At 44.1% G+C, this 11,411-nt stretch overlaps 1 protein-coding gene across 1 annotated transcript; it reads left to right on the plus strand.

Annotated features, from left to right (window-relative positions):
- Window positions 1–3,331: 3,331 nt before the first annotated feature.
- Window positions 3,332–11,087, plus strand: LOC112263739 (aspartate aminotransferase, mitochondrial). The gene is made up of 10 exons (XM_024440289.2): window positions 3,332–3,513; window positions 5,496–5,652; window positions 7,325–7,453; window positions 7,551–7,610; window positions 7,857–8,018; window positions 8,196–8,300; window positions 8,517–8,667; window positions 8,815–8,980; window positions 9,190–9,340; window positions 9,494–11,087. Exons 1-10 carry the CDS (start codon window positions 3,431–3,433, stop codon window positions 9,614–9,616), a joined length of 1,287 nt encoding a protein of 428 aa, XP_024296057.2. The 5' UTR covers window positions 3,332–3,430; the 3' UTR covers window positions 9,617–11,087.
- The last annotated feature ends 324 nt before the right edge of the window (window positions 11,088–11,411 follow it).

The following is an 11,411-nucleotide window of genomic DNA, read 5'->3' on the forward strand; positions in this document are numbered from 1 at the left end:
TCGAGAGACATGCTAAGCCATGTACTCCCTCCACTTCAAACACACTACTCTTCTACAGTGGCGATTGAATTTATTCACCCCCGTCCATTTGGTGGCGGCATACAACTCTAACATTTGTTGGCGGACCGCTAAAATACCATAGAAGAAGAAGACCTGAGCACTTTCCCCCCTGGCTTTACAAGTGGGATGCACTGTTGAGCGCTACATCCTGAGGAGTTCATGCTGATTGTATGAAGATTGTGACAGCCGGTTAAATGGCGTGACTTGACAAGGCAATAACAAGATGTATGTCAGGAGAAGTGCAGTATTATCATAAGGAGAGTTATACCTGGAATACGGAGGAGGAATGGAGGGGAAAAAAGAGCCAGAGGAGGTCTAAGAGAGAGAGGGAGGAAGAAGGTGAGCTTGAGTCGGTTAAAAATGGAGGAAAAAAGGGAGATGGTTTGTTAAAGAAGAATGGTAGAAAGTGTAAGCAGAGTGAGTTGAAGACAGGAGGAGAAATGGAAGTGAATGAGGGTGAAGTATTGGAGGTGGTAGGTGTGGGGAAGTTCTCGGAGCCTGAGGCTTGCACCGATGGTCAGGATAAAGATGAGTCTGTGACAGTAGGAGTGAAGTTTTTGGAAAAAGTGGACCCTTGCTTTTTGGCTGATCCATTTGATGTTTCAGGGTAGGTGAAAACAGAATTTGGTGCTGTGGAATTGGTGAGGGTAACCAAATGTGGTCTTCTGCTGGCCAGAGGGAGCAGGCGCTCCGTGTTAAACGAATGGGGGCAAGAGATGTGAATTGTGAAAAGGGTGCCATTGAAAGTAGTGATTTCTGGGGTAGCAGTAAATGTGAAAGCTGACCAACTGAAGGGGAAGATTCCCGGTGTATGTGATGCTCGTTGTTTGGTGTGTCGCAGACAGCGTGGCGTGAGTGAGTCATTGTCTGTACTTTTGAGTTTTGATGTTGAGTCTTTGCCCGACAAGTGATGTTAGGATATATGAGTTATCCTGTACTTGCTTTTGTGCCGACTACATTATGTTGTTACAGGTGTCAAGCTCATGGGCATGTGGAAGCAGTGCGTAGGAGGGAGGTTCCTAGGTGTGAGAATTGTGCAGAAGGGCATGAGACAAAGGAATGCGTAGAAATTGGGAAAGTAGTGGTATGTGTTAATTGCAGGGGTGCCCATGGGGCTGGGGATAAGAATTGTCCAATGGGAGAGAGGCAGGTTGAGGTTTCCAGGGTTAGAGTAGTGCAGAAGTTGTCATATGCTGAGGCAGTGAAGAAAGTAGAGGAAGAGCGGTCAAGGGGGAGGGATCCTGAGATGAGTGGTGTGAGTAGTAGAAGTGTACCATTACAGAGGGATAAAACAACAAGTGATATATGTTTCAGTAAGATTGGATTTTTGCCCTTTATAGTAATGGTTATCCACTGTACTGCAGGGATAGAACGTATTTTGCACAAAATAGAGATTGTGGTAGCAGCTGTAGAGAGGTATTTGGGTGTGCGAGTTATGACATCGGAAGAATTACATGGTGTGTTAAGTGGCGGTGTCCCATCCTTTCAGGCTGTTGGCCTGAAGTCGCACTAAATATATTTAAATAGTGGACTATGGTATTTATTAATACTTTTGTGAGTGTAGTGTTAGATGGTAAGGTATTTGTTGAATACTTTTGAATATACACTGCTCAAAAAAATAAAGGGAACACTTAAACAACACAATGTAACTCCAAGTCAATCACACTTCTGTGAAATCAAACTGTCCATTTAGGAAGCAACACTGATTGACAATAAATTTCACATGCTGTTGTTCAAATGAAATAGACAACAGGTGTAAATTATAGGCAATTAGCAAGACACCCCCAATAAAGGAGTGGTTCTGCAGGTGGTGACCACAGACCACTTCTCAGTTCCTATGCTTCCTGGCTGATGTTTTTGTCACTTTTGAATGCTGGCGGTGCTTTTTCTCTAGTGGTAGCATGAGACGGAGTCTACAACCCACACAAGTGACTCAGGTAGTGCAGCTCACCCAGGATGGCACATCAATGCGAGCTGTGGCAAGAAGGTTTGCTGTGTCTGTCAGCGTAGTGTCCAGAGCATGGAGGCGCTACCAGGAGACAGGCCAGTACATCAGGAGACGTGGAGGAGGCTGTAGGAGGGCAACAACCCAGCAGCAGGACCGCTACCTCCGCCTTTGTGCAAGGAGGAGCAGGAGGAGCACTGCCAGAGCCCTGCAAAATGACCGCCAGCAGGCCACAAATGTGCATGTGTCTGCTCAAACGGTCAGAAACAGACTCCATGAGGGTGGTATGAGGGCCCAACGTCCACAGGTGGGGGTTGTGCTTACAGCCCAACACCGTGCAGGACGTTTGGCATTTGCCAGAGAACACCAAGATTGGCAAATTCGCCACTGGCGCCCTGTGCTCTTCACAGATGAAAGCAGGTTCACACTGAGCACATGCGACAGACATGACAGAGTCTGGAGATGCCGTGGAGAACGTTCTGCTGCCTGCAACATCCTCCAGCATGACTGGTTTGGCGGTGGGTCAGTCATGGTGTGGGCTGGCATTTCTTTGGGGGGCCGCACAGCCCTCCATGTGCTCGCCAGAGGTAGCCTGACTGCCATTAGGTACCGAGATGAGATCCTCAGACCCCTTGTGAGACCATATGCTGGTGCAGTTGGCCCTGGGTTCCTCCTAATGCAAGACAATGCTAGACCTCATGTGGCTGGAGTGTGTCAGCAGTTCCTGCAAGAGGAATTCATTGATGCTATGGACTGGCCCGTCCGTTCGCCAGACCTGAATCCAATTGAGCACATCTGGGACATCATGTCTCGCTCCCATCCACCAACGCCACGTTGCACCACTGACTGTCCAGGAGTTGGCGGATGCTTTAGTCCAGGTCTGGGAGGAGATCCCTCAGGAGACCATCCGCCACCTCATCAGGAGCATGCCCAGGCGTTGTAGGGTCATACAGGCACGTGGAGGCCACACACACTACTGAGCCTCATTTTGACTTGTTTTAAGGACATTACATCAAAGTTGGATCAGCCTGTAGTGTGGTTTTCCACTTTAATTTTGAGTGTGACTCCAAATCCAGACCTCCATGGGTTGATAAATTTGATTTCCATTGATAATTTTTGTGTGATTTTGTTGTCAGCACATTCAACTATGTAAAGAAAAAAGTATTTAATAAGAATATTTAATTCATTCAGATCTAGGATGTGTTATTTTAGTGTTCCCTTTATTTGTTTGAGCAGTGTATACATATATTTTTGAAGGATAAAGGAGTTATACTCCAGTCTAGTAGGTGGCGGTAATACAACATTTATCCGACGCCAACCGCAGTTAAACCTCATCGAAGAAGAAAGAAGCTTGTGTGCCTGTTATCCCTCGGATTCATATGCTCACTCTTTGCTTTTTCTGCCATTCTGCGCCTCGACTCAACCATGTCTCTGTTGAAGTCCGGCAAGGTGATCTCCAGTATTGGGACTTTCTCCCCGTCCCTGGGAGTTTTGTCTACACGTAACAGGTAATACCAGACATGCAATATCTGCACTGTCATGTCTGACATGTAGCTACTTTGGTAGTTACTTTGGTAGTTTTCCATTGAATGAATAGCTAGCAGCACTTAGTTAGCTAGCTAGCCATGCCGCAATGACTCAAGTGGCCTAACTTCAAGTTTACTGAATGGGGTCGGAAGCGGTCATGCACTTACGTCTTTCACCGTAGTTTTGCTATCTACCTAATATTTAAATTACATTTGCTAACTGACTGAAACTCGCATTCATCCATCCGCCGCCTGTCGTGACTGAAATTTCTCGTTCATATCTTTGGGTTTAGTCAAGTCATACTTTGTAGACTTCAAGGCTCAACCAGTTCACTGACAGTCGAACTTCGCAAGGTTACTTTCCAACTATGGATACTGATACTGTTATTTGGTGGCTCTGTAAAAATATTATTCAGATTTCAGTGGCAGACAATCTGTATGTTGATCATTCCCGTGAAAGGAAAATTATTACATTATTTTTTATATTTTAGGGTCGCAGTGGCTTTTAGCCTTTTGATTTTCGACATATTTTCTCGGTTTGATCTCCCTCGCATACCGTAATTCTAGCGTGATCATTGGTTATCGTGTGCAGGCCCCTGGTCGTTGATTGGCCACGGGATGTCCCGGTTTCTGAGATGTGACGACAGTAACCGGTGTCCTTTCTCTCTCCTTTTGGAGGGCAAACTCTGTTAATCACTTATAAGATACCGCTTCACATATCTGGAAAACAGGCTGTGTTCGAAAAGCATCACCAAATACACTCTGCATCACTGTCGAGTTTTGTTAGAAGACCGTGCGCCGAGTTACATTATTCTCAACAAAACATACTACTGTACCAGTGCGCACTGGTGAGTAGCATCAGACACAACACAGTTTTAGTGAGTTCATTATTACAGAAGGCTCCAATAGAAATGTAGGCTGTCTAAAACACATGTGATTCTCTGTTGGGAGTCTTGCAGTGAACTTACATTTTTTTCCATGCAATGTTCTAAATGGATCTCTAGTTCAGCCCCAGCAGGCCTATAGCCTCCAGTACAGTCGTGAGAGGAATGTGTAAGATTAGAGGCCCTGCTTGCCCCTCTTTCAGAGGTCATGTGGATGAGGTCAGGGGCAAGGTCGTGTGTGTGTGTGTGTGTGGTGTGTGTGTGTGTGTGTGTGTGTGTGTGTAATTCTATTAGTTCCTGAACTGGGCCCCTGCTAATTTTCTGTTCTTTCCTCCTCATAAGACACATTCCATACAAGGGGAGAGAATCGTTTCGTGTGTGAGAGCATATGTTTGCAGTGCCTGACCTTCGTGTGTGTGTGGCTGTGGAAAGGGAAGTGTAAAGTATTGGATGGATAATCAGCTTGGTGGGGTCAGTCTGAAAGGAAGACCAGGCTGTAATGACCAGATCCAAAGATATGATGAATGAATGTGTTCTGAATTTCAAAGAACCAATCGTTGCCTTTGTTTCAACCACCCTCCCCCTGCCCTTTAGAGCTGTCATTCTAGTAGTGTAGTGGCGATGGAGAGAGATTTTCATGTATTTAGTGCAGTACATCTCCTCCCTTTTATTGACTCCCCCCTAATGCCATCCAACCCGGGCCCTTCACCTCGACAGACTTCAGCTGTGTGTAGTGGTGATTTTGTAGTGTGTGTGTGTGTGTGTGGCTTTTCGCTGTGCAGGGACTGGGGGAAGACCAGGCATTCACCAGGTCATAGTCCAGAGTGTTGGTCTACTGTGGGTGGTTGGTGCTACTCTCCTCTGGTTGGATGAGAGCAACTGTTTCTTGAGCAGAATATAGAACTGTTTACCGTTGTGTTTTAGTCTTTTATTTTAAGTCCAGTTTCTTGGAGAAATATAAGCCTACACTGAGTGATTAGAAAAATAAACTTGTCCACTATGAAACAAATAAGAACACAAGTGTGCAAAATTATAAATTAAGCTGCTTCTGTTTGTTTCTCCCCCTCCCATCTGTTGCAGTTCATGGTGGGGTGGAGTGCAGATGGGCCCCCCTGACCCCATCCTGGGGGTGTCGGAGGCCTTCAAGAGGGACACCAGTCCGAAGAAGATGAACCTGGGGGTGGGGGCCTACAGGGACGACCACGGCAAACCCTTTGTGCTCGATTGTGTCCGCAAGGTAGGAATACCATGACAACCAGTGTAACTACCCAGGCTTTCACACACACAGGGACAAGATAACTATCCCCAGTATCACTCAGCCATTCATATTGAGGCTCACTCCTCAGAGGAAAGGTGAGTAGCTACGCCGGCTCTTATTGTTTTGTAATCCCGGGCTCAGCATTGGGGAAAGGCTAATCCAGTCACACGGCTACTAGCCCTTTTATGTAAGAACCGGATCAGTTAACAAACACGTAGAAGCATGAAGAAGGTGGTTTCATGTTTTGAGCTGATTCTCACTATACAAGCTTTTGTGGAGTTGCAGGCCTGTGTGTTTCTGTGTTTCTGATGCTTGAAGCATTGCAAAGAGCTGCTGGCAAAACGCACTAAAGTGCTGTTTGAATGAATGCTTACGAGTCTGCTGCTGCTTACCACCGCTCAGTCAGAATACTCTATCGAATATCAAATCATAGACTTAATTATAACATAATAACACACAGAAATACAAGCCTTTGGTCCTTAATATGGTCGAATCCGGAAACTATCATTTCGAAAACAAAACGTTTATTCTTTCAGTGAAATGCGGAACCGTTACGTATTTTATCTAACGGGTGGCATCCATAAGTCTAAATAATGCTGTTACATTGTACAACCTTCAATGTTATGTCATAGTTACGTGAAATAATTTGCCAGAATTTTACAACGAGCCATGTGGCCCAAACTGCTGCATATACCCTGACTGTTGCAAGAGAAGTGACACAATTTCTCTAGTTAAAAGAAATTCATGTTAGCAGGCAATTTTAACTAAATATGCAGGTTTAAAAATATATACTTGTGTATTGATTTTAAGAAAGGCATTGATGTTTATGGTTAGGTACACGTTGGAGCAATGACAGTCCTTTTTTGCGAATGCGCTTTGCATCGATTATATGCAACACAGGACACGCTAGATAACTACACATGGTTGATGCTATTACTAGTTTAACTGGTGATTTATGATTGATTGTTTTTTACAAGATAAGTTTAATGCTAGCTAGTAACTTACCTTGGCTTCTTACTGCATTCGCATAACAGGCAGGCTCCTCATGGAGTGCAATGTAAAGGCAGGTAGTTAGAGCATTGGACTAGTTAACTGTAAGGTAGCAAGATTGAATCCCCGAGCTGACAAGGTAAAAATCTGTCATTCTGCCCCTGAACAAGGCAGTTAACCCAACGTTCCTAGGCCATCATTGAAAATAAGAATGTGTTCTTAACCGACTTGCCTAGTTAAATAAAAGTGTGGGGGAAAAAAAATTCAGATTGTTATGAAAACTTGAAATCGGCCATTCCGATTAATCGGTCAACCTCTAATTTCTGCACGATCATCCTGAGCTTAACTCATATGATGTATACCTATATTGAATCTCTATTACTGTGTGGATGTGTTTGCGCATACTTTTTGTATGTAAGTTTGAGGTGCAGGCTCCAGCAGACCCATGTGTTAGACATCAACATTATTTCTGCATAGTCGTTCTGAGCTCCGCTCATACAGCCCTGCTAAACCCCAGCTGTGTGTGTTACGCTATTAGCTCTGATTTGGCAGGGCTTTGGATCAGTCATGAAGTGGATGCTGAGAAAATGTCATCATTAAAAACCTTTCTACTTCCCCTCCCACTCACTATTTCTCTACCATCATCCCTGACCCTCTCTAGGCAGAGGCTCTGATTTCTTCCAAGCAGTTGGATAAGGAGTATCTGGCCATCGGTGGTCTGGGGGACTTCACCAAGTCCTGCGCTCTGCTAGCCCTGGGGGCTGACAGCGAGGTCCTCAAGAGTGGCAGGGTGAGTGGATGTGTGGGTGGTAGCTTGGAAGCACATTTGCTGTCGGTGTGTTCAGTGAACGATAGAAATGCTATTAACATCTCTCTCCTCTCTTCAGAACATCACTGTCCAGACCATCTCAGGAACCGGCTCACTGTGCATCGGAGCCAACTTCCTGGTAAAGACCCACCTCTTTTAGCAGCTAAACAGGAAGAGAATGAATGCACCTACACTGCTACGGTTGCATTTGGGACCTTAGCCCCCTAGAACAGTGCACCAGCCTATACATGCCTGAAACGAGTGCTTTCTCTATAATATATATGCATTACAAATGATTGTGTTCTGAAACAATAATTTCTTCATACCGGTAGTACTGCGGAGTGTGTATGGTGTCAGTCAGTTAATTCCTTATATTTTTCTCTAGTCTCGTTTCCACAGTGCGTCCCGTGACGTGTACCTGCCCAAGCCCTCCTGGGGGAACCACACACCCATCTTCAGAGATGCTGGCATGCAGCTGAAAGCCTACCGCTACTACGACCCCTCTACCTGCGGCTTCGACTTCAACGGGGCGCTCGACGACATCTCTGTGAGAGAGGGATGGGAAGGGGGGGGGTTGTATGATTCCACACTGACATGGAGGACCATTACCACGTCTTGTGATCTGTTTTTATATTGTTATGTTGACTTTTTAAGGTGTGGGGGTCTATTTCTGTCATGACTCTGATTTGAATGTTAGTGTAACACTATTTTCCCTCTGATACAGAAAATGCCAGAGAAGAGTGTGATCATGCTGCATGCCTGTGCCCATAACCCCACTGGTGTGGACCCCAAGCCTGAGCAGTGGAAGGAGATCGCTGACCTGGTGAAGGTGAGTGTGCTTACCATAGATATGAAATACCTCAATGGTGATTTCTCTGTAAAGGCCCTAACTGGCTAAAGTCTCTGTCACTATTGGGACTCTACTGCTGAAGAGCTTAACTGCCCAGTGCCTACAGGTGTTTTGTGTGAAGACTGACATCTTTACTGTGCCAGACAACTATTTACACACACGGTCCTAATAATAACTGCTCTGCTGTTCCTTCAGAAAAGGGACCTGTTGGTGTTCTTTGACATGGCCTACCAGGGCTTTGCCAGTGGAGATATTGATCGTGATGCCTGGGCTGTTCGTCACTTCATCGAGCAGGGCCACAACATTGTCCTGTCGCAGTCGTTCGCTAAGAACATGGGCCTCTACGGTCGGTCTCATTATTTTGATATATATATATATATATATGCATACATACACACAAAATCTCACACAGACTATGGTATTGACATAGTAGAAGGGTAAAAAAAAAAAAAAACTCCCACCGGTATGGTATCTTACCCATGTGTTTTGACAGGTGAGCGAGTGGGAGGGTTCACTGTGGTGTGTAACGATGCCGAGGAAGTTAAGAGGGTGGAGTCTCAGCTGAAGATTCTGATCCGGCCAATCTACTCCAACCCTCCAATGAATGGAGCCAGAATCGCTGCCACTATTCTCAACACACCAGACCTTTATAAAATATGGTAAGTGTATATATATATATACACACACACGCACACAAATGTTTGCCCATTTTACTGATGCTGTGATTTTATAATCTAGCTGACTGCCTAATCTAGCTGACTGCCTAGGAAGGTATCGGAGTTCTCTTTGGAATGGTCTCCTGTCTCTACACACAACTTCCATTCTGTTTCCTCATCAACCCCCCCCTGATTAACCTCTCTCTACACAGGTTGGGGGAGGTCCACGGCATGGCCAACCGCATCATCAAGATGAGGGAGCAGCTGGCAGCCAACCTGAAGAGTGAGGGCTCCACTCACAACTGGCAGCATGTCATCGACCAAATAGGCATGTTCTGCTTCACAGGCCTCAAGCCTGAACAGGTACACACAAACGACCACACCCAGTCTTTATATCCACACCGGTACCTTATGACATTTATTGTATTCATGTTGGTCATATTCATCAGTTGGAATTAAGTTCTAGTATAATGATAAATTGCGTTGACTCCAGGTGTTTGTGTGTGTCTACCCCAGGTTGAGCGTCTGACTAAGGAGTTTTCAGTATACATGACCAAAGATGGTAGAATCTCCATGGCAGGTGTCACCTCCGGTAACGTGGGATACCTAGCACATGGAATCCACGCTGTCACTAAGTAAAAAGGAGAATGCTGGGAGAAACAGTGGGGCACGGTGGCGCTGGACACAATCCTTAACAAAATAATAATGCCCACTCCACCCACCCCTTACAGAGGAGCTGGACATTCTTTAAGACTGTAAATGGTTCAACTTTGACCTCAACAACGAGGCCACCATGTCAAAGGTTGTTTAGTGATGGTCCAATGATCTGCCCTACATTTGACAAAAGGTCTGATGTCTGTCTTCTACGCCTATTTATTGTATGTCAAAGTTTAATATTAATTAACTTAATAAATGGCTTAATAATGACAGGTTTATATTCTCTTTTAAACCTGCTCTGGCTGCTGTGGTCCAAATTGCTGTCAGGCTACAGATGAGTTTACCAACACTTAGGTTCTGTTGTGTGTATGAACTGTGAACTCTTGTGTCATTGCATATTTTATGTAGGATGTGAAAGTTCAACTTTTCCTCAACACCAGTATTGTAGCAGAAAACTCTGCCATTTCCAGATAACAATTATTTATAAGATTGTCTGCCACTACCTTTAGATGAGATACGGTAATTGATGTTTTAATATGCTTTAGAAATGGACAATGTATGATCATTCTGTCCTTTCACTCAGCCCCTCTCTTGCATTATCTTGTCTTCCCATATTCAATATAAATAATTATATTGCTGTCCAAGTTTTGTGCTTTTTGCACGAAGAGCAGGGTCTATTGCGTTTTTGCTAAGTGTTGATGAGTGAGCAGCCAGTCTTAAATGCCTACTGAATGTCCCTCTAACCCCCCCCAAGCACTTGGTTTATGAGGTTTTGAAGGTGCATTATATAGAAATCGCTCTGCCATTTCCTGGTTGCTAAAATTCTAATAGTTAACCTAATTTAAGTTTGACAAAACAAGTAATGTGTAGAGAATCATTGTACCATCTAAAACGCTGTGAAATGTATCTTAAATAACCTAAAGTGTTGTATTTTCAGCTGGTGTACCAAACAAAGTAAGTTGCAAAAATGAAACTTTGGTAAGCAGGACACAGAACAGATCTACTGTTTCTTAGACTTGTTTTCAATGACTGCTCTATAACTAAACATTTCTATGTGAATTTGGTCCAAAAAGTTACAAATTGCAGCTTTGAAAGGATAGACTGTCCTATGATTGGTGCTCTTGTATTTCCACAAGAAAAGGCATTTCACAAGTGTTATTTGGGTCACTGGGCGACTCCTATCCCCTCCTTTTCAGAACCAAGAGGTTATCTTATCTTATTCTATCTATCTATCTATCTATCTAACCAGTGTTTTGCTCTAATGATCAGCCTTCAAACATTTTATCTGTGTGTCTTTTCTGATTGTAACAAGACAGATTGTGCAGGTAAAATCACCTTTCTGCTGTCTACTCATGAAGATTAATCTGCTCTGACACCATGTTTGGGTTAGAGCAAAATAATATGGAGCATAGGTTTTCTCTGAACAATTAATAAATATCTATAATTGAAATAACTGGGCTTATTTTGTAGTTCTTTCTAAAAAATAATATTGTCAAACTAAATGTAAGTAACTGAACTGATACCGTTGGACTAAGGCAGTGATTCCCAACCTTTTTAAGTTACTGTACCACCAACTGAATTTTGCTCTGGCCGGAGTACCCCTGGTTGGGAACCACTGGACTAGTGTAGGACATGGTTTTACTATGTAAATCATAGATTTTTATTAGACACAAATCAAATGATATTTGTCACATACACATGGTTAGCAGATGTTAATGTGAGTGTAGCGAAATGCTTGTGCTTCTAGTTCCGACAATGCAGTAATAACCAACAAGTA

This window comes from Oncorhynchus tshawytscha, linkage group LG04, assembly GCF_018296145.1.
Source record: "Oncorhynchus tshawytscha isolate Ot180627B linkage group LG04, Otsh_v2.0, whole genome shotgun sequence".
In the NCBI taxonomy this organism is placed as follows: domain Eukaryota; kingdom Metazoa; phylum Chordata; class Actinopteri; order Salmoniformes; family Salmonidae; genus Oncorhynchus; species Oncorhynchus tshawytscha.

Bases quoted from the DNA above. Each gene is read 5' to 3' on its own strand.
- LOC112263739 (XM_024440289.2), top strand. From the start codon at position 3,431: ATGTCTCTGTTGAAGTCCGGCAAGGTGATCTCCAGTATTGGGACTTTC. The intron at 7,454-7,550 runs GTGAGTGGATGT...TCCTCTCTTCAG, and splicing joins AGGTCCTCAAGAGTGGCAGG to AACATCACTGTCCAGACCAT. The intron at 8,019-8,195 runs GTGAGAGAGGGA...CCTCTGATACAG, and splicing joins GGGCGCTCGACGACATCTCT to AAAATGCCAGAGAAGAGTGT.